At 39.5% G+C, this 24,326-nt stretch overlaps 1 protein-coding gene across 1 annotated transcript in view; it reads left to right on the forward strand.

Moving 5' to 3' along the window:
* Nucleotides 1-24,326, forward strand: part of ADGRA3 (adhesion G protein-coupled receptor A3) — a 126,483-nt gene that overhangs the window by 14,989 nt on the left and 87,168 nt on the right. The window contains exon 2 of the mRNA XM_046656133.1: nt 21,017-21,088. Coding sequence (XP_046512089.1) covers nt 21,017-21,088 — 72 coding nt within the window. The remainder of the gene's footprint in view (nt 1-21,016; nt 21,089-24,326) is intronic.

Raw genomic sequence — 24,326 nt, forward strand, 5'->3', positions numbered from 1 at the left:
CCTACATGCTCCCCCACCCTTTATAGCTTTGCCTGTATTACCACATATTTAGGATGAATCCTTCGATGTCAGTGTTCTGGCGGATTCTCTTTCACAGAGGTTCCTTGTTGACCCTCTGCACTTAGCTCAGTCCCTCTAAGTGGACAGGCCAGTTTCTGGTCATGATCCCTCCACCAGTTTTAAAAGGACATTTGGGCTCGAGGTTGCCTATGGTGTAGCTTCTGTATTAGAATCAACATGGCGAGCAGATTTCTTGAATGTCTGCACCGGTGAGTTGCGAGTAACCATCAGGAGTGTTGTGAAAGCCTCGCAGGAAAGTGCTGGGGCTACCTCATGATCTGCAGCTGACTTGGGACAGGGGGACGGGGTGGGTGTGTGGCACATGTGCCACTGTTTGCCAATGGCCCTGGAAGCCAAAACTCTAAGGACTAGATTGCTTCTTTGGTTTTATAATGTTCGGATCATGTGGCTTTCTGTACATATCAGAGCTCTTCACTATTTGAGACAGTTTCAACAGCTACTTTAAAGGAGTGGCTCAACCATCTAAACTTACAGAAGGTCTCAAGAGATTTCTTACCCATAGAATTATTTAGATTCTGTACTTGGTAGTAAGCTCTACCCTTGTCAAAAATACTGATTTCTCTCCTCAGTCATACTTTCCAAAGTGTGCTTTCCAAGTATCTTAATAGAGAATGGTTCCCAGCATTGGACCAGCTGCCTAAGGATTGTTGGGAGATTATATTGGGGAAAAATTCTGGCTCCTACATATTAAGAACGCCTACAAATTAGTCAGAAAAGACAGATGATACATTGGAAATACGGGCCAGTAATGAGAGGTAATGTTTGCAGAGTGTGCCAGATCCTTCCTAAGTGTTTTAAGTGTTGTCTTAATTAATTCTCACAGTTCCCGAATGAGGTCATCATTATTATGATCCCTCTTTTGTGCCCGAGGAAGTGAGGCATAGAAGCTTATTAATTTCCCTGATGTCACCCAGGCAGCGAGTGATGGAACCAGGATCTGAGCTAGGTTATTTGACTCCAGAGCTCATACTTACATAAAAGCAGTGTGTTGTAATGGTCAAAGGACATTTCCAGACCTTCACAGGAAGGGAACACAAATTCAAGGTGAGAAATGCAAATTAAAATTATGAGGTACCACTTTGCACTAACCAGATTCGAGTGTGACTTCGGCAAGTATACGTCATAGGTGCTGTGCATACTAACATTATAGGGTACATAATATCTTTTTTAATAATGTTTAGCAGCCTTTGATATTATTGCTTAAATTGATTATATTATTGGTGTTTGCAAAATGATGATACTCTAATTTAATCATTCCTTATTCACTTTTTAGCTTGAATACTTCTAGAAATTTCCCCCTGATCAATTACTTGGTTTCCTTGGGGTCACTTTGTCCAGGGAGAACAAGATTAGTCTATCCATTTTCAGAATTAATGAGTTGGTTCCTTTTCTATATGGTTTTACCTTTGACTCACATAAAAACATTATCTACTTAAAAAATAAGTAGGAACAGTCCTTTAAATTGAAATGAAACAAACACCTACACAGAGATTTATTTAGAATTTAGTATTTTGACTGTATAACTAATTGTTTAGTGTTCTAACAAAACTAAAAAAAAAACGTTTTAAACTTCACGCAGTTTATTTTCAGTAAATTTAGTAGTTTTGTTTAGGGTAATGTTTGTAGTCATTTTCTTTATTGTAGGATATAGCATATGTTATTCAAGAGGTTCTCAAACTTGGAAGCACATCAGAATCCTCTGAAGGGCTTGTTAAAACAGACTGCTCACCCTCTCCCAGAGTCTTAACTCAGTAGATCTGGGGTGGTGCCTGAAAATTGGCATTTCTAATTCCTAGGCGATATGGATACTACTGGTTCCAGGACCCCATTTGGAAATGCACTGAATTATACAAATGATGTTAGGAATGAAGAGAATGTATGCAATTATATAATCAAAGTGCTTGAGTGAAAACACTAATGCTAGAATTGAAACTATCAATATGAACTCATGCTTTAAAAATATATGCAACGGAATATTATTCAGCCAGAAAGAAGAATGAAATTCTGGCACATATTACAACATGGATGAATCTTGAAGACAGTATGCCAGGTGCAATAAGCCAGACTCCAAAGAACACATATTGTATGATTCTGCTGATATGAGATGCCTAGATAGGTCCATTTATAGAGACAGAAAGTAGAATGAAGGTTACCAGGGGCTGGGAAGGGGGGAAATGGGAACTTATTATTTAACTGGTACAGAATTTCTGTCTGGAAGGATGCAAAAGTTCCGGAAATGGATAGTGGTGATGGCTGCACAACATTGTGAGTGTATTTAATGCTGCTGAATTGTAGACTTAAAAATGGTTAAAATGGTAAATTTTATGTTACATATTTTTTGCCACAATAAAAAAATACATATTATCACCCACTTTCCAATGCATTCTTTCTAGTTTTGTTCACTGAAAATTTCCTTAGAAGTGGTGTCATCTATTTGTGTTGGGTTACCCCTAGTGCCTAGATTGTGGCCTTTAACACTGTTTCCTTTGGATAGAAACCAAAACTCCCTAGAGAAATAAACAAAATTCAGGGAAGATACAGAGTGAAACTGGAAAATCTTAGTGACTTTTAAAAAAAAAAACTAAGGAAGCTTTTAAAGACCAGTGGGATTATTGAGATCAGCTGGAAGGGACTCCCAAAGTTGTGACATCAGAAGTTGTGTGGTGGATCAAAACACATGGAAACAGTAATGACACTCAAGTTGAAAAAGTACTTATTTGTCACCATTTGAGGTCATTGTTAAAATGACTCCTGGGGCCGGCCCTGTGGCCCAGTGATTAAGTTTGCTGCTTGGTGGCCCAGGGTTTCACTGGTTCAGATCCTGGGCGTGGACGTGGCACCGCTCATCAGGCCACGCTGAGGCGGTGTCCCATATGCCACAACTAGAAGGACCCATAACTAAAATATACAACTGTGTACTGGGAGGCTTTGAGGAGAAGAGGAGAAAAAAAAATTGTTAGCTCAGGTGCCAATCTTTAAAAAATAAAAGACTCCTTACTTTGAAAATTGATAAATAAAGGAAAAGCATCAGATATTTTGCCTTCCTAGTAGGGACTGTATTTTATAGTGACCAAATAGTCCTAATTATGATGAAAAGCTCTGATTTACTGCAGAATGCTGCTGCTGAATGTGGAAGGCATGATAGAATCAGAAAAACATTGACTCGCAAACTCTTGTGAAATTATTTATTCAAGTAGAGATTAAAACCATGAGATGAATGGTAGGGTAACTGGTCATTAGATGAGTGTGAAAATATTAAAATAAATTGCTTACTTATTGATAGAGGAAATCACGACCCTACAGTGCAGAGACCAGACTGTCCTAATACAGTGATGAGTCTTGCCATCACTAAGGATGGGCCACTTGATGTGCCTTCCGCCATGATTGCAACCTCAAGTATACAGCATCTCCTGTGCTGTTTTCTGCTTAACTGAAATCCATCTTTAGGCCAGGGGTCCTTATCAAGGCATCTAAGGTCTAAGGGTTCTGTGGTTAGAATATAGAGGTCCATGGACTTAGGAGAATAAAAATCTGTCATTTAACCTCTAATTGAAGTTCAGCAGTTCCTTCAATTTACAAATGTTGACAACGCTACTGTAAAAATAGCAGCACCTATGACTTTATTATCAGTAGAAATCAGATCTTTTTGTGTGACGTCCCATTTTTAGATGATTGAAATATTTATGCTCACTACTATTTCAAAATTACAGTCATTATGAGATCTACTGCCAGACTTGTTAATATGGTAATAAGGAAACAGATCTATAATTACATCAAATTTTGAAAATATTTTGATTACATATTTTATTTTATACATTATAAAAGGTTATTCTCAGAAGAGGTCTTTATATTTCACCAGAATGCCATAGTAGTCTGGGGTGCAAAAAGGTTGGGAACCCTCATTTTGGTTCTGATGCCAGTCTGTAGGAAGTGGGGTGGGGGGTGGGCAGAGGAACTGTCAAAACAGCGCCACAAAGAATCTCCCAGACTGTTCAGTATTTGTTTCCCAACAAAAAAGGGGTGTTGGTCTGTGCCATCCTGTCGCAAGGGACGTAATCAAGATACTGTGTAGTTTTGGATGCTGGTTTGGACAAACCATCTGTAAAGGATTTTTTTTAAAGATAATTAGAAATTTGATTATAGCTTTGGTGTTAGATGAAAATATAGTGAAGTGGAGAGGTGGAGCTCCATAGCTGAAAAAAGCTGGTAACAAAATGCTATGTATATGTGTGTACAGAAGACACACTTGTAAGTATATGTGGATGACAACAATTGGGAATGAGATTTATTAAGCTGGTAATCTCTAGGTAGTGGTATATAATTTTATTTCCTCATTTTTGCTAGTCTGTATTTTCTAATTTGTTATAGTGTATACCCACTGCTACCGTATTAAAATTCATTAAAAAAAGCCATCTTTTCGGTGAGAATGTCGTTTACCACACTCTTTAAAATGGTAACTCCACCCCAGCTACATCTCCGTATCCCTGTTTCTTGTGTTATTTTCCCAGAAGAACTTTTCACCAGCTGCCATATTCCCCGTTTTGCATATTTTGTCTACCCCCAGCTGCCAGTATGTAACCTCCCAGAGGGCAGGGCTTTTCTTGTTCTCCATTTTCCCCAGCATCTTGAATGCTATCAGTCACACTCCATAAATCTTTCTAGTTGAATACATGAATGAATAATATCCAGTGTATATGTATATTGAATTATTTGATGAAAACTGGATCTCAGTCAAGTTTGAAAATCACTGCTGAACTTTATTAGAAGCTCCAGCTGGGCTTAGAGTCATACACCTGATGGGTTTCTGTTGCTTCAAATCTTCCCATTTCTGCTTTTCTCTTTTTTAATGAAACTAGTCTCAAGGAAATAAGAGGGCACTAAAGGGCTGGATGGGGTAACCTTTCTTTTTTAATGTGCCTTTTCATGTGAGGCTAATTCTGCATTCCTACATTCCCTCTCCAGACAGGAATGCGTTCTCCAGTGTTATTTCGAAGCTGTCACGTGGGAAATGCTTTGGAGGGAATCTATGTATTGGAGTTTCTTAGCTGTTTTACTTCCAAACTGCATTCCCAATAACAAGGATCAACAAACTACGGCCCACTGGTGGCCACATCTGGGCTGCCACCTGTTTTTCTACAGCCTGTGAGCTAAGAATGGCTTTTTACATTTGCAGTTGATTTCATGATTGGGAACCCCAATTAAGTGAAGTGTCAACAAAAAAAAATCCATTCTTCTTATTAGTTGGCCGGTATGTTAAAAAAGTATTCTGACGCTTGTTAAAGCAGTAAGGAAGACTTTATTCAAGTCTGTTGTGATAGATGTAAGACTATTGCGATATGTGGCAGGAGGTTAGGCTCAATTCCTAATACGACAAAAACAAGTGGGGATTTACAGCCAAGACGCAGGTTGTGGGGAATCAGTGGATGGACAGTTGCTAAGAGGAGACCTCAAGGGTAGGGGTGGGGGGCTATTTGCTGAACGTGGGACAGGATGATGAGACATCACCTGGGGAATGGTGGGAGATGAATTTGATCAGACATTGAACGGGGATCAGATATCAAGGATGGGAGGATTCTTACTTAGCAGAGTTCTTGCTAAAACTGGACTCTGCAAGGACAGACGTGGAAGCCCGAGGTTGAGGTCTAGTCGAGAAGAGGGCTCAGAGGACCCTCACTGAGGTCTGGTCAAGGAGTGAGTCTTTGTCAAGCGTTACAAAGAAATTATCCTCAATTATTATTGTACTTTGAGTTTTGTCAAAAAATTGTGGGAATGTGTTTTCTCTCTCGTTGTAAGTACCAACCTAACATCCTTAATTTTGCCTCTTAGCCAACAAAGCCTAAAATGTTTACTATTTGGCACTTTACAGAAAAAGTTTGTTGACCTCTGCTCTAGAGTTTTAGAACTTGTCTCGTGAATTTTATCAGCCTTACATTTAAACAAAATTTATGATTGAGATCTGGACCTTGTGCTCATGGCTCTCGGTACTGCCTACAGGCAGAAAGGGCTTCTCTACTTTAGCCTACACTGTTTTCCATCTTTTTTCCTGCATGTTTTCAGCAAGACCTCCAGAGTGTCTGTCTGCCTGTGTGTGTGTGTCTCTGACTGCCTGTTATACTGATCCCCCGCCCCTTCATTAATTCAGGTGCATCCTCACCACTGGTGTCCAGGTTCTCTGCAGCCAGTTCCACCTGAGCTGGGGAACCACTCACCCCGTGCCTGGACCTCTGACCTGCAGAACTGTGTGCCAATAAATGAGTGTTGATTTAAAGCACTCAGTTTGCAGTAATTTGTTGTGCAGCAATAGATAACTAATATAGACCTTTGAGAGGTTATCTCCGTTTAAAAGGATTTTCCCCTTCCATGTCTGCCCTTTGAATTTCTTCTATTTTTTTTAACAACATAGTTCAGAAACATTTCCCCTAATCATTCAAATGATTAGTAACATTTAAACTCTGTTCTTTTTCCATAAGTTATGCATCCCTCTTGTAGCATTTCTCACTAAATTCGTGTGTGATGTTAGTCCTTGAGGTCTATTTCTGTATACTTAGTTATACTTAGTCACTCCCAGCACACAGTAGGTGTTCAGATATATTCTCAGTTAATGAGTAGTAGGTCCATCATCAAGAGCTTCAGCTTAAAAATCAATACACTCAGAATCCTAGAAGAAGCTCAGTATGGCCCACTAGAAAACTCTCCATTTGATTAAAATGCCAAATAAATTTTTATTGTATTCATAAATATTAAGGTCCAGTGTTCTTTATGATGTACAGACACCTTGAAAAATGAGCTCCCTTTTCTTTGGAGCTGATGTGTTCATAAGATGAAGAGCTATTTAACAAACAGTTTTTCATTTTTAGGCATTTTTGAAAGATACCTAGTCCAGCATAAAAAGTGCTTTAGTTTTTCTTAACCAAATGCTGTTTAATTTCAGATAAATGTACTGTTTAATGCTAACAGAAAAATAGATTATTTCCTCTTAATTTATGAAACTTCAATTCTTTCAGAATAAAGAATCTGAAATAATTATAACAAAAAACGATCCTTAAAAAGGAAAGTCAAGTCTTTGATAAAAATGCCTGGAAACTTGAAAGGTTAACGAACCATTTGAGTAATTAAAAGATGACCATGTGCTCAGGTTGACACACTTGTTGTCTTAGTGTAATTGTGAAAGGCACCTTCTTTTATTCTTAGGAGTCTGATGACAGATTATATTGTCACCCTGTAATTATATGTTAACTGTTGATATCTTTGACTTGCTGTCTCATTTGAAATAATCATTCACCTTGCAGAGATTGAAGTTGAAATTTCTGTTGTGTACAGCTTGAAGAAGACAAAGCTCAGTTGTGCATTGCTTAATGATGGGGATCCGTTCTGAGAAATGAGTTGATAGGCGATTTCATCATAGTGCAAACATCATAGAGTGTACTTACACAAACCTACATGGTATAGCCTGTTACACATCTAGGCCGTGTGGTACTGATCTTATGGGATCACTATGGCCTACGCAGTCTCTCGTTGACTGAAACGTCATTATGTGGTGCGTGACTGTGTGCTGAACTCTCCCTCAGTTCATCAACCCCACAGAAAAGATATTAAAACCAAATAATAGAAACACCCACGTTTTCATGTCTGTTTGAAAACTTAGAGGATCTTTTTGTATCGCAGAATTCAGAAATTTTACCAGAATATGCCCAGATGTATATCTTTTTTTTCCACTGGTTTGCCTGGCATATGGTTAGTCTTTACGAGTCTTTCTTCAAACTGGAGACATCTCCTTTTCTTTGTTTTAGGTTTATGTACAAATCTTTATTTCACATTACTCTCTTTTACTTTGGTAAAATATGCATATTTATCATTTTAACTATTTGTAAGTGCACAATTCAGTGGCATTAAAGACATTCACAGTGTTGCGTAAACATCATCACTGTCTCTACCCCAAACCTTTCATCATCCCCAGCATACACTGTGTTCCCATTGAAGAGTGACTCCCTGTTCCCTCCTCCCCCAGCCCCTGGAAACCTCGCATCTGCTTTCACTGGAGACATTTCCTTTTATGTCTTTAATTTTGCCCCCCTGAAGCTCCTGTTATTTGCATATACTTCAGTCTTCTTCATGATTTGCTTCTTAGTCATGACTGTCATTATTTACTGAATTTAAAAAGTCAAGTCATGTTTTTCCAAAAAATTTTAATTTTATATGCTGCTATCACATCTCCTAGGTTGTCTCCTCTCCATCTCTCCTTCCCTCTGTCTCCCTCCTTATTTATTTTTGTGTAGTACTACCTACCTTATGTTCCCTCTCATAGTTCCGTGTCATTAGAAGCAGACTTCTGGATTGTTCCCTCGTTCACTCTGGCTCTGGCTTCTCCAAAGTGGTCACGGTTTCCTTGGTCTCTCCATGGTCCGCTTCACGGTTGCGTTCAGGTCAAACCCCTTGCTGCTCTGGGGGCCTGGTGAGCTTGCGCGTGCTGGGAGCGTCAGCCATGGGCTAGCAGGGCCCACCTGGGGAGTTAAGTGATGTCGGATCCCTGTGCCCTAAAATTGAGTTAATTGGGGGGTGTATATGTGTGTAGGCTTTGGCATTCTTTTTAAAGCTCCTTAAATGATTTTGATATGTAGCACAGTTGGGAACCAGTGCTGTACACCAGGAGTGAGCAAACTGTTTCTGTAAAGGCCTGGATACTAAATATTTTAGGTATGCAGCCCATCCAGTCTCTGTTGTAACTACTCAGTTTGCCACGAATGAGTGAATGTGGCTGTGTACCAGCAAAACTTTATGTATAATAATAGTTTGTGCGGCAGAGTTTGCTGACCCCTGCTCTAAACAAATCAGCACAATAATTATCCCCATTTATGGATTCCAACACTGAAGGTCAGAGAGGGGATCTCTTGACAGTTTATAATACTGAGAAGACCCAGGCATCCTGCCCCACAGCCTCTGCTTTCAGCTACCACACTTTGAGTTCCCAGGCTGCTAACCAGTGACGCTCAGCTTTCTGCACAGTGGGTTTGACAGGCCATTGTATTGTTACCACGTAGAGTTTCTTGGTTAAATACTTTGAGGAATGCACAACTAAACAAATTCAGGTATGTTCAATTCAGAATGAGAGTGAACGCTGTGACTCTCTGAGGAGGGGACTTGATTTAGCAGATAGTGTTTTGTGAATGCCTTTGGTCAGAGAGGGCCTTGAGAGCTTATTTTTTCAAACTCGTGTTCTGCTCTGTGGCTCTCTTGTTTGGGAAATGAGTAATGCTTCCCAGCTTCAGACATGTGTGTGCCACCATCTTAATTGGTCATTGTAGACCACTTGGACTCTTATTTATAAAATATTCTCAATTTTGATTTGACTCATTTTTAAATACTTACTTTAAACAGTATCTGTGAAGTTATGGGTTTAAGTTGGTTTCGTTTATTTTCACAATACGTTAACATAGGAAAAAACAAGTAGAAAAAGATATTCCCAAACCTCAGTGCTGTGAGTGAGTAGTTTGGAGAAAGTGCTGTGTTGGAGCAGGTGTCAGTTTGTCAAAAAGCAACACAGTGAGTGGCCTGGCGTTTTGCTCACCAGTAGATACTTAGGAATGGAAACCTCGAGGTCTCAACTTTACCATTTTCTAGTTGTGATGTTGTCCAGCTGCTTGGACCCTACCAAGTTGTGGTAAGGGCCTACCTTAAGTGCTATGTCACACATTCACCAAAGACCTATATTTTCTTTTAGAAATGCCCAGGATGCCTTACAGATAAGGCATTGAGTGACTGAGAGGTTGAGGAACTCGTCCAAAGTCTTGAAGCCACATCCTGGAGTTACGATTCAAATTCAGGTCTTTCGTAATCCAGAATCTACCCTCTGATATTGTATCTCATGCTCAGTAATTATTGGGGCAGGGCAGAGACTAGAAAAGTGACCTCAAACAAACAATTGGTAAGAATTACCAGGTCAGAGGACAGAACCACACCTTCCTGCCAGCAGGCCCAGCGTCTAACTCCCTTGCTTTGCATTCGGCAGTTGGAGGTTGGAGCAGGATGACTGTGGCACTTAAGAATGGGTGTGCTCAGGGGCTGGCCCCGTGGCCGAGTGGTTAAGTTCGCGCGCTCCGCTGCAGGCGGCCCAGTGTTTCGTCGGTTCGAATCCTGGGCGCGGACATGGCACTGCTCGTCAGACCACGCTGAGGCAGCGTCCCACATGCCACAACTAGAGGAACCCACAACGAAGAATACACAACTATGTACCGGGGGGCTTTGGGGAGAAAAAGGAAAAAATAAAAAAATCTTTAAAAAAAAAAAAAAAGAATGGGTGTGCTCAGCGACACCTGACTGTTTTACAGGGAACCTGGGGCTTTAACTTCGGTTGACGTATCAGGTTTTCTGTTTTAACAGGCACCTTGTGATTAGAAGTAATCACTCTGTTAAGTGAAAAGGTGGTTGAGATATTTCTGTGGGTTTTGGCGAATTTGCAAAGGGAAATGTTAGCCTCCCTGCATGAAGGGGGCGGGGGATGGGCTGGAAAAACAAGCCTGCCCCCGAATCTTTTAGCATCCAGAGAGAAGGCTGGAGAGGAAGGAGACCTCTACTTTTAGGAAAAGAACCCCTTACGACTGACTTCCTAAGTGGATGTACATTGCATCACACTTGTCTACTTTTTGCTCCTTTGCTTGCAAAATTCTGTTGAAAATGATAGAAGAACATAAAAACACAAAAATATGAACAGACCCATAACTAAATGGGGCTGAAGAATGGGAAAGGTCCAGAAGCATTGAGAATGTTGTGGAATAAATAAAACAGGTGGGATCAGGTTGATGGTGAAACTACACAGGACAGGAACTTACAACCCCATAGAGACTAGAGAGGGAATAACTAGAAAAATGAATTTTCTTAACAGGATCTTGGAAGATGCCCAAGAATCAAAACTGTAGGGAGTGGCAAAAGTGGGTAAGGAGAGAGCTTGGCCAGGAATTAATGACCCTGAAACAGCTGTTCCTGGTTCCACTTTCAGTGAGTTTGGCTCAGAGGGCTTGGTGCTACAGGGTTTGCCTCTGGGAGAAAGCTGGTTAGCTTAGTTTTAAACAAACTGGGAGACTTGCCAAGGCAGAATACCAGTGGGTGACTGTAGCCAGAAAGTGAAGTTGTCGGGGACACCAGGTTTGTTTTGTGTCCCCACTTTCCAAGGATGTGAGTCTTCTGAACCTTGAAATAAAGGCGCATTTGTTCCCATCTCCCTTTCTTATCTGTTCACCATTATTTTTATGTGTGAGGATCCTCTGCAGTAAGGACTCCTCATCAGTCCACACCCCCATTTGTAAATATGAACAAGCAACCAAAGATCATCAGACATTTGGCAGGAAATCACAGAATGATTGAGGAAAAGTTAATACAGGAAATTTGATTCCTAGTCTCAGAGGCAAGAGAACAGCAAACCCATAAAGCCACAACGTCCATGGGAAAGGAACTGTTGGAGAAAAGGAGTTCTGAGAAGTTTGCAGTGAGATTGAAATGTTAGAACGAGGGGTTGGGGCAGTAGGTGGGCTCAGGTGCACAATGGGAGCCACTGGGGACTTAGAAAACTAGTGGGCTGGAAAATTGAGCAGAGGATTTCTTCCAAATTTCAAAGCAAAAGGTTTAAGATGAGAATTATGAAGCAGAATTAAGGGATGTGGAGCATAGGTCTAAGAGAGGTGGTATCCAGAGGAGAAGAAAAAAGCAGCCTGTGTTTCTTTGGTTCTAAGATGCCATCAGCAGTCAGATGTCTGTTTCCAAACAGCGTTTCAGTGCGGGAGCTGAGAGACAGCGGGTTTCTGTAAAAGTGTCTATTTCTTTTCACACACCATGAAATACCACTTCTTCAGCACTTCGTTCAAATACCACTCCAGCCTCTCGTTTAGACTTCTTCTGAATCACTTGACCATTCTTGTTATGCATGGTGTCATTTGAACACCAAGCTTTTTACGCTTTATTTGAAAATAATTTCAAACTTGCATGAATGTTAAGAGAATAATGGGTAGAACCCTCCTAGGTTTTTTACCCAGACTTACCAGATTTTGCTATTGATAGCGTTTTCCCCCTTTATCAGTTTTTTCTTCCTATGTCTCTATGATAAATATATTTTAAATCATTTGACAGTATGATGCATATGCCATAACCCACTGAGCTTTTTTTTATAAAAGTGATCTTGAGTTTTTCTTTTGCGTCTTTAGTTTTGATAATATAATTTAGATATCTATGAAGAATATTAGGGTTTTGTTTGTACCTTTTACTTGGTTAATTTTACAAGTTTTTTGTTTTTCTTCCAAATATAATTTAATCATGTATTACGGGAGTTTAACTGCTTCCCTTACAAATGAACTGGCAGCTTGAGATGTGAGCCGCTTGAGTGATGGTTCTCCATGACATGTGAATGGATCCTACCAGCCTCTCCTGAAGGTTAACTTCTGAGAGATTTAACATTTCTACTGCCTTTAATTACGCTGACTGCCATATGATATGCAATCTTCTATTACGCAACTTTTTATTTCAGTGCCGTATCATAGTGAAACCTTCATGTATAAACATTAAGCCATAATTAAGGATCCAGACTTAAAATTCAACCACGGTTTGTGTATGTGCCAACAATGACAACCACTGTTAACTTCATGACCTATTCCTTTTCCTAGCAGCTGGAAATTTCTTTTTTTTTCTTTTTTTTAAATTTTAAAGATTTTCTTTTTTTCCTTTTTCTCCCCAAAGGCCCCCGGTACATAGTTGTATATTCTTCATTGTGGGTCCTTCTAGTTGTGGCATGTGGGACGCTGCCTCAGCGTGGTTTGATGAGCAGTGCAATGTCCACGCCCAGGATTCGAACCAACGAAACACTGGGCCACCTGCAGCGGAGCACGAACTTAACCACTCGGCCACGGGGCCAGCCCTGGAAATTTCTTTTGATAGCAGTTTTAAGGTGGTCCTAATTTTAAAAGAGTTAAAATGTGGGGGAAAAGTATCTTAGGACACTTTCATTGCAATATTAAAAGAAGAAATCTAGAAGTTTTGGTAGAATTTTTGATTCCCCCCCCCCCCCCCCCCCCAAAAAAACTACCCACCACCCACAGAAGAAGGAATGAGAGCGGGACTGAGATTTGTGCTTCTCATCTGTGTTGCTGGATGCCTGTACATTATAGATGCTGTGTCCTTAATTCCTGAGTAAGGGATCTTTGAACACAGAACCTTAAACCCAGCCACATTTTTATTTCATTCATTTATTGAACTGATATTGTGGGCCTCTTGTCAGCTGGCTCCTCTGGGAAGCACTGGCCAGGGTGGGGTTAGAAGTGCAGGATGTTCATGGGGGGAAATAACTATGAAAAATAAAGGGAGACAAAGCAGTTGTGGGCATGGGAAGCCTGCAGACGGGGGTGCAGGTCTAGGATCTGTGAAAGGAGAGGGGCAAGGAAGGACGATTGGGTGGGACAGGCCTCAGACACAGTGCAGCAACGAGAAAGTCTCGACCAGGCCAACAGGAAGCTCTGGTGCGGAGATTGACCACTGGGGAGCCTGTCCTGGCCAGGAATGGAGGGCCCTCTTAGCGCTGCTGTCCTTAGCTCTTGGCTGGCATTGCCTGCACAGTCGGTGGGCTCTGCTTGGAAACTGAGGGGGATCCTCTAGGCAGCTGCTGTTGGAGGCTGTCAGCTGACAGCTCTCCTGTGCAAGTTCTCTCGTGAAGGGAGATCCCAGTAGCACGCCTCCCTAGCTGCCTGAGTCACTGATGTGTCATACATTGGTTGAGTCTTAACTCAGCCACTTGGTCTGAGTGTGAACCTGGGCAAGTTACCTTGACTTGCAAAATTTTGTTACTGTTTTGGAGAAAATAATGGTACTGATATCATAGGGTTCTCGTGAGGAATGACTGAGTATGTCCTCATAGAGAAGAGTGGCAGGCACAATGGAATCCCTCAGATGGTCACCATTATGTTCTTTTTTGTGGGGACGTGATGATGGTCAAGTTGGAAAAGATCTGTATACTTTACAGGTTTTCCCTTGTCGTGGGAGACATGGTAAATACCCAAATACCTGAACAGAGTAATTTCAGATGATCAGTGCTGTTAAAACAAGATGATGTGACAGAAGGAGGGCAAAACATCTTTTGACACATAAGAACTAAAGTATACCATCCACCATCCAGCACTTTTTCTGCAGGAATGAATGAATGCATCTACTTAAGAGGAGGACACATTGGTGAACAAACTAATAAATTCTTAGAACAAAATGAAGGTAATTGCTGATGTCACGTGGAATTAAATATGATTTTAATATAAAGATTATTCAGATTGATGGGGGGTTTTGAAATCCAGTAGATATTTATTCTTTCTTGCTAGGAAGAATTAATTTAGAAATCAGCACTTGATTTTCATTTGCCTGAAAACAGAGGGTAAACTAGGACAGAATATGCTAAAACAGGAGTTGACAGACTTTTTCTGTGAAGGCCAGATAGTAAATATTTTAGGCGTTCCTGGTTAGCCAGTCTGTTAACAATACTTAATTCTGCCATCACAGCATGAAGCTGCCATAGACAACATGTGAGCAAATGGGCATGGTTGTGTTCCGATAAAACTTTAAGAACATTGAAACTTGAATTTCATGTAATTTTCATCTATCGTGAAATGGTATTCTTTGATTTTCTTTCGACCATTTAAAAATATAAAAACCACTCTTAGTGTCAGTGAGCTGTATAAACAGGTGGCGGGCTGGATTTGGCTGCCCATGGACCAGAACTTTGAAGAACATGGGAGTACACCAGTTTTCATTAGTGGGGTAAATGAAGCGAAGCACTAAAAATTTACTTTTGAGAAGTTTACATTCCTGTTTTTAGCTTATCACAGGTGGCCCTCGAAGTTTAGGCCATGGGCCCATTGAGGTTAGTAACTCAAAAGTGTAGACTCGCTGTATTGTCTGTTTTTCTTGTGCTTGATAAAGATGTGGCAATAACAGGTTCTACATGATAAATCTAATACAGGAGCAAGTTGTATCATCGCAATTTGTATTACTTGAGCAAATCGGAAATGTGAAGGGATGGAAACTTTTAATATTTAAATGCATGCCGACAGTCCTCAGTATATCTTTGATCTTTCTACGTGAATACCGAAGGAGCTTCCTCTCCCCCCATTCTGCAACCCCCCATCTACATGATATCCCATTTAGTGGATAACTTTAATCTCATATTACTAGACTCAACCTAAATATCTTGTCATTAGCTTTTACAGACAGTAGTGCAATGAATAATTTTGTTATATAAATATACAATTACAGTCATGTGCTGCATAATGACGTTTCAGTCAGTGATGGATAGCATATTCAATGGTGGTCTCATAAGATATGTACCATATAGCCTAGGTGTGCAATAGGCTATGCCCTGTAGGTTTGTGTAAGTACGCTCTGTGATGTTTGCACAATGATAAAATTGCCTGACGGCGCATCTCTTAGAACGTATCCCTGTCACAAAGTGGTGCGTGACTGTATATAATATTTAACATGTAATATAGTTTTCAAAACTGCAAGAAAGTCTTGAGGATAAATTTCCAGATGGAGCATTAATGGATAAAATATTATATATGCATTTGTACTTTGCCCTCTTTGGTGGTTGTACTGATTTATAGCAAATATGAGTGGCTATTTCCCTCTGAATATAAAATGTTATTATATTTTTTCCCACTCTCATAAGTGATTTATGATATCTTGTTTTAGTTTTAATTTACATTTCTCTTTTTTTTTTTAAAAAAACTTTTTTTTTTTTTTAAAGATTTCTTTTTATCTTTTCCTTTTTCTCCCAAAGCCCCCCGGTACATAGTTGTGTATTCTTCGTTGTGGGTTCTTCTAGTTGTGGCATGTGGGACGCTGCCTCAGCGCGGTCTGACGAGCAGTGCCATGTCTGCGCCCAGGATTTGAACCAAGGAAACACTGGGCCGCCTGCAGCGGAGCGCGCGAACTTAACCACTCGGCCACGGGGCCAGCCCCTTACATTTCTCTCTTGATTGAGTTTGTATACCCCCTCATATGATTATGATCCATTAATGTTTACTTTTTGAACTAACTGTTCATGTCCTTTGCTGGGTTTTCTGTTGGGAATTTTTTTTTTAAGAGCTCTTTATATATTTGGGAAATTAGTCCATTGTTTCTGATAGAAGTTGTAAATATTTGTTTTTTGTCTTTTATCGTTGCTTATGGGTTTAAAAATATCAAAAAGGTTTTTAAAATATAGTACATTTTAAAACGTAGTCCTATTTGCTCCTTTCCTTATGTCTGGAAAAATCTTTAGTTATTATGGCTTCTCATTAGGCCTGCCTTCCATTTTCTCTTTTATCTCTTTCTGAGTCTGCCTTCATTTCACATGACCTTCTCTGAGTCTTCCCCCCACTTCTAAGGACATTTGTCATGGGATGTAGGGCCTACCCTAATCCACGATGATCTCATCTTGAAATCCTTAGTTACATCCCAAGTACCCCTTTTCTTTTTTTTTTTTTTTAAAGATTTTATTTTTTCCTTTTTCTCCTCAAAGCCCCCCGGTACATAGTTGTATATTCTTTGTTGTGGGTTCTTCTAGTTGTGGCATGTGGGACGCTGCCTCAGCGTGGTTCGACGAGCAGTGTCATGTCCGCGCCCAGGATTCGAACCAACGACGAAACACTGGGCCGCCTGCAGCGGAGCGCGCGAACTTAACCCCTCGGCCACGGGGCCAGCCCCCCAAGTACCCCTTTTCTAATTACGGTCACATTCCCAGATTCTGGATGGATGCATCTTTTGGAGGACCACCATTCAACCCACTACAATAACCCTATTGGATTGATTATCTGTTTTTTCCCTCCAATGGTTGACTTCAAGAATTATAGTCCTAACATTTGATCTGAATATTTGATGCACTTGAAATATATTTTTAATTCCTCTCAAAAGGAGGATTGCTCTCTGTCTTGTGCCATTCAGGGTGTGGGTGCTGTTAATAGCATTCTGTTCTGAGACTTGCAATAGCAAGCAATTGAGAACTTGTAATACTTAATTTTTATTTCTTTCTGCTCCATAAACTTTTGATTTTTTTAAGAAACATGTTTACATTAAGTCTTACTCCTTTTTTCATGTTTTGGCATAAATAACATACTGACTTGGTGCTGTGCTAAATGATACCAAAGGACATCAGACTCTTCTTATGGTGTTTAAATTCGAGAGACATGAGCCCAGAATAGCGTTCCTGAGCATTGTCTGTAGATCATGTGGTGGTAACATCATTAGTGTAGAACAGAAATGAATATATACACGCTTTATAACTTTGGTCAAGTTTTATATTTTTCATTTAGTTACCGCCTAGAAAGTTGAAATTTCAAAGATGTCAGCAAAAATATTGATTATGAATGGGTTTTAGGTTGATAATGATACATGATATTATGCATTTGCTAGTTCCACAGTCCCTCGTCTCAAAATTGAGTATAAAAGCTGTCTGCGGTGTGGATTTATTCTTACTGATCCTGTTTTCTCACACAAAATCCTTAAGCACACCAAGTAATGTGTAGACTGAATATATTAACATGAGGTTGTAAACTATATTTTTAAGGTTACAGTTATAACTTTTTAAGTGTGATGAAATGTCTTTTTACTCTCCTCCATAAAATTTATCATTTATTGTACCAAAGCCTTTATGACTGAGCAAATGACAATCCTTTTGCGGAAGCAATACTGATTCACAGAGAGTATAATTCTGTCATCACCCTGGCAGTTTTTCACAAGCTACTTCCGTGTTTGGGTTTCATTCTTCATGCAGAGACGGGACACTCATGTCACTGAGCTTGGTAGATTGTGTAGTTTTCCTTATTTTTGGTTTATTGGTTATAAATTCTTGGTCGTCATAAAGTTTGTCAGCTTTGTCATTAAAATGAATAATTATAGAAAATTAAAAGAAACTAGAAAAGATCTTGGTGATCATTCTGGTCTGATTTTTTCCATCTTAAAAATGATGAAATTGAAGTCTGCCTAGAAAAATGCAGTGACTATCAAAAACGAAATCATTGATTTATTGGTGGGGTTTCGGTTAAAATCCTGCACTCTGGATGTCAATATCCTTGTTCTTTGTACGACTTTTAGTGCTTCTTAAGTTGCAAACAGTCATTACATGACATGTTTGAATATCAGTAAATAAGTTTGTCTTTAATCTCAAAGTATGAATAAAATATTCCTTACTTCGATTTTTATTTCTAAGATGCAATTATATTCAAAATTAACTCAATTTCAAGTTACACTTAATTAAGATTCTTACATTTATCATCAGGAGAAAAAATATTTTAAAAATAAGAGTCATATTCTAGATATTTCAAAAGATACTACAAGATTATAAAGAATAAAGGAGAAGCTAGCAGAAACCTCATCACTGAGAGTGATCATTCTGATGGATTTCTTCCGAGTCTTTTTTTTTTTTGGTCTCTACATAGATTCTTCTCAATCAGTGGTCTCAGTTTTGTTTGCTTTTTAACTAATGGTAAGCTTTTTTTGATCAAGTTCCCTTTGAAAGAATCTTTTTTTTTTTCGTGAGGAAGATTCGCAACATCAGTGCCAGTCTTCCTCTACTTAGCATGTGGGATGCTGCCACAGCATGGCTGATGAGTGGAGTTGGTCCACACCCAGATCTGAACTGGCAAACCCTGGGCTGCTGAAACTTTAACCACTTGGCCACAGGGCCAGCCCCCTTGAATGAATCATTTTTTAATGGATGCATAAGAATTTTGTTGTTTGGATGGACCATAATTTATTTAACTCATCCTCTTACATAAACTGACCTCTTTGGTAGTTTCTTATTTTGTCTGTTATAAATCATGCTGAAGTAAAGTTGTTGAATATATCTCTTGTCAGATTTGGTGACTTGTTCGCTCAGGATTGATGTCTGGTTAGGGTAGCAAGGTTGGTGGCTTTGGGTGTGCACTGCCAGGCTGCATGAGAAGCTTGTTCCAGCGACCTTTGTGGCTGTGTGTGAGTGAAAGTTTGCTTTGCCATGCTGCCTGCTTGCCTTCTAAAAACCTTTGCAATTTTGTTTAGAGAAAATGGTATTGTATTTTAACTGGAATGTTTTTGATCACCATGTTTTCTTGGTCCCAATGGTTGAAACCGTATCCTTGCTTTAGTAACAGCTTTGGGGAGAGACAAAATACTACCCAGTAATATACTTTGACTGCATGATATGTCTTGACTTCAGAAACATGAAAATGAGGGAAGATGTGTATCTTAGAACCAAGGATCAGAACCTGAAATTCAATGAATACTCATTGAGTGTGTCATATATTTTCTAATTTCCTTCTAGTGTTTATGAGGTAGATAGTATTCTTCCCATTTTATGAATGAGATATGTCTCTCCGTTACAGAGAGGTGGAGTGACTTGCCCAAGATCACTGTAACTTTAAGTGATAGAGCTGGGCTTCAAACCTGGGTTTGCTTGACTTGAGAAGTTCCTGATCATCCCACGAAAAAGACTCTGAAATATTGATCTGCCTGAGCAGGGATTTTTTAAAATTCCACTTATATCAACAGAAAATCAAATGTCAGATGCCTGTTTTTGCTTAATACACATAACAAAGTGTTTTTTAGAATAATGAAAGTAGACAAAATAAAAATGAATACCTGAAATCTTATGACCCGGAAGTGTTCTCTGTTAACATTTGTATCTACACAGAATTGCTGTGTTGGTCTGTCTCAGAGAGCGAATTGGGGCACCACTCAACCGTGTCCTCTGTGAAGGCTGCCCCTGAACGTGTGCAACACCATGCTTGGAGAATTTTTTGCCCCAAATGCCAGTAGTGTCTCTTGATCGACATTGGCGTATGTTAAATAATGTGGGACTTGGAATGGAGATTGCGTAGGTTCTTAATCTGGTTCTGCCATTTGCTTGTGTGGTCTTGGGCCGTTAACTCTTCGCCTTGGTTTTCTCATTTTCCTTACTTGGTATCCCCACTCCCCCAAATCACATAATTTTAGCATTTTCACCTTCTTTATGTAGTCTAGCTGCAAAAGGCGCATAGTCACAAAGCCTGGAGAGGAGGCAGGCTCATGTCCACAGTCTTTTAGGCAAGTCCTGCCGTGGAGGTGGCTCGACTATAACTTACTTCAAGCAATTTTTGTTTTCAGTTCATTTTTTTAAGAACATTGTCCTGATACATGAGGTATACAACTGTGATATGGCGACCTGTGTCTGTCTGTGTGTGAGTTTGTGCGAAAAGCATTTATTTTCACACCTGCAGACATGTCGATTTGTATAGAGTCATGCGTTGCTTAATGACGGGGATGCAGTCTGAGAAATGCATAGTTAGGTGATTTCGTTGTTGTGCGAACATCATAGAGCATACTTACACAATCCTAGATGGTGGAGCCTACTACGCATCTAGGCTGCATGGTACTAATCTTATGGCACCATCATTGAATCTGCGGTCTGTCATTGACTGAAATGTCATTATGCAGCATGTGACTGTATGGTTAAATGACAAATAATGTGCAGCATTATTGAAATGATTTCTAGAGAGTACTTTATTTGTAAGGTCAGTACTTTATACAGCACATGTTATGCATTTTTCTATTAAGTTTCCAATTTTTAAATCAGTATTCAACTTATATAACTTGGTTAATTATGTAAATGTACGTACCATTGTTTATTCTCATTTTGAACTTAGTGCTATTTGGTGTTGACTTCTCTCCTGTTTTATTTTAAATTTTTTGGTTAAGTGTGACGGGACTGATTTAAGAGGTGACAAGATGTGCGAGTGAAATTTTTTGGGTATTTTCTCAAAGGGTAAGAAGCTCCCTTTTTTGTCAGGCATTTGAAAAATTCTTTGAGTAAAAAATGACTTCTTAGCATTCCTTATAGGTTTAAATATAATGAGCTAAATTACTTTGATGATGATGGTGTACATTTATTAGGCAACTTATGCTTTTTTCCTGTCATTTTTAGGATTCTGAGTAACAATAAAATATCTGAGCTGAAGAATGGCTCCTTTTCCGGGTTAAATCTCCTTGAAAGATTGTGAGTATTCTTTCATTATTATCTCCTATGGTTATTTTATTTAATGCATTTTCTTTGTAAATCTGTTACTAAACTCTCAACTTTTCAAAATAAAAATTTTTTCCCAGAATTTTATTATGAAAAACTTCAAGAATTGAATTTTTAAAAAGTTAGTTAAAACACAGATCAGCGAACTTTCTGTAAAGGCCAGATAGTTAATAATTTAGGCTCTGTGGACCATATGGTCTGTGTCACAGTGACTCAATTCCGCCATTGTGGTGAGAAAGCAGCAATAGACAAAAAATAAATGAGTCAATGTGGATGTGATTTTATTTACAAAGTAACAGGCCATGGATCGTAGTTTGCTAACTAGTGTCTTTCAAGGCATACATGCTGTTTTGATATTGTTGTAAAATGTATATGCCTTATAAGATAGTCAAGTAAAATTTAAAAAAAAAACAAAACATGTCCAAGAGAAACTTTTGGACAAACTTTGGTATTTTATTTAGATGCCTTTGAATGTGATAATTTTGTTTTGCTTAGCAATTAGGTCTGGTTTTGCATATAATCAGATATGTTACAAGTAGCACTTATTTTCTTGCCTTGGTGAATTTTAGACAGTGGATATTTAATTTGCTTGTATTCTGAATGCTATTTTAGGATCATCTTTCAAATTCCCGTATTATTCATACATTTAGGATAACATTTCAAACATATAACGCAGGCACACTGTGAACGTCTGCATTTATGTTGAATAACAATCCTTCCTCTTTTTCTTAGTTCTCTTTCCTCTGCTTCACTTTCTGTACTTCTCTATGTAGCCTTTTCTTGACATTTCATCTAGTGACTTCTGAAATTGAACTTCCAGAGGACTTTGTTGCTTGCATCACTGATGTGTTGTTTAAGCGTATACCATCTAAAGTTCTTTTCATTTAGATCAAATGTCTTTAAGTTGGGTTATATATATGTACTTACATATATATGTAGCAACACATTCATATTTATGTATGTATATACACATGTATACATAGGTGTGTACACACACACACACATGCATGTACAACATATTCTTGGCACAGCAGTGCTTAATTATCAGGTTTTTCAAGTATTCCTGTCATGTAACACGTAGTCCATGTGCTTCAGAGGATACTGGCCCCAACTCAGCTCCAGGCCTGACTAGGCTAAAGGCAGTCTTTCACACACATTCCATGGTCATTGGTTCAGGAATGGACATTTGACCCAGTTTAATTGAGTCAAGGTTTGCTTGGGCTTTTTGGGAAAGGAATTTCCTCACCATCATCAGAAAGGATGGTTGTACTTGTGGTCTAGAGACTGTCCTGCTACCATCTTGGGCCAGAGCCAACATGCTGAAGAGAGTGGAGTAGGGTCTGTCGTGGTCAGCAGAGGGGAAGCTGGCAGGACCTCGCTGAAGCACGATTCCTCTGGACTGTCATAGTTGTGTGAGGCAGTACCTTCCCATTTAGTTTTCTGTTCTTTGTAGGAGAAGTCACTGTGGTTGACAGACACCCTCAGCATGAGGCACATTGTCAGGCATTGAATAGGTGCTTGGTTAATAATCGAAGGACTACTGGAGCCTCCCTTTCCAAAGGAAGGAGGACAGGCACTCCCGGGTTACAAATGATGTCTGTTGTGTTTAGAAACACGTGTTATTGGCTCCTAGGACTGCTATGGATGTTCAGGTACGCCATAAAAAGTATAGACAGTATAGCTCATGTCCTATGCTGTGGTATGAATTACTACACTTTGGCCTATTTTCAGTCATTTATTGATGATAAATCCCTATATATGTTAGAAACATTAGGTTGCCACAAACATATTAGGTGATATTAAGTTGCTGCTATGATTGTTTTTAGCCAGGGGCCTGTTTATACCTGAATCCCAGAACACCACTTCTCTCTTTTGTAGGACCGTAGATTTATATATTTGTGTGTGTATACATGTACATATATGTGTGTGTGTATATGAGGGGCCTGCCTGTCATGGAAATGCCCCTGGCCTTTGTTTTACTTAACTTTTAGGGCACAAGATAGACCAGAGATCCCAAGCCAGTTGCTTGACTCTCTTGCTGGGAGTTCACTGCTAAAGGCTGATTAATGTCTTCTCGGACCTTCCCTAGAAGAATGCAGCCCCATTCATCCTCCTGAGTATTGGTGCAGGGGGAGGTGTGCAAAGGGGCCGGGAGCTCTCCTTCCCCTAGAGCCCGGCACCATCTTTCTCATATTGATAGTTTCTACTGTGTTTCAGTTCTCTGATTTGATTTACTAATTTTCAAGCTAAAGCCTTTATAGATTTGGTGATTTCTGTACCAATTCCTTAAATAATCTCTTGATTCATACTTTCTGCTGTTTGCATAGCTCTTCTCATTTTCCCTCTCTACCTGGTTACCTAACTTACTAACCCATTCTGCCTCCATGCACCACTGACCTCTTCCTGTAACTGAATCCAGAGAATCTCTCTTCCTTCCTTTTTGTCTGTCAGCTGTAGTGTATACTCTTCTATGATTTTCATTGCTGTAATGCTCTTCTCATCTTATTCATAATATCCATCTATAATATCCATGGCTTCTTTTGCAAGACTCTGTGGAGACTTTAGGACTTTGTCTTGGGCTATGTGTCAGACATACTCTATGTGCATATAATGGTTGTATTAGTTTGCAGGGCTGTCATAAAAAAATACCTCAGATTGGGTGGCTTAAATAAGAAATTTATTTCCTCACAGTTCTGGAGGCTAGAAGTTCAAGACCAAGACACCAGCAGGGTTGTTTTTTTTCTGAGGGCCGTGAGAAAAAGATCTGTTTCATGCCTCTTTCTCCTTGCTGTGAATTGGCCATCTTCTCCCTTTGTCCTCACGTGATCTTCCTTGTCTACATGCCTGTATCCTAATCTCCTCTTCTTATAAGGATACCAGTCATACTGGATGAAGGCCCACCCATGTGACCTTATTTTAGTAACCTGTTTGAAGACTCTATCTCCAAGTATGGTCACATTTTGAGGCACTGAGGGTTAGGACTTCAACATAGGAATTTTGAAGGGGACACAAATTCAGCCTATGACAATGACATAGCATTTTAATGTCTTAACTGATGTGTATTTATTTCCTTTGCCTGTTTCCTAATCACTCTGTCTCTGGAGAATGGGCTCAGTTTTTGGCCATTGAATTGCTAAAGTTCTAGCCCAAACATAGAAAAGAGATTTGGAAAAAGATAACATACAAAAGAGAAACTTCTTTCTCCCCCGGA

Source organism: Equus quagga, chromosome 3 (assembly GCF_021613505.1).
Source record: "Equus quagga isolate Etosha38 chromosome 3, UCLA_HA_Equagga_1.0, whole genome shotgun sequence".
NCBI classification, from domain to species: domain Eukaryota; kingdom Metazoa; phylum Chordata; class Mammalia; order Perissodactyla; family Equidae; genus Equus; species Equus quagga.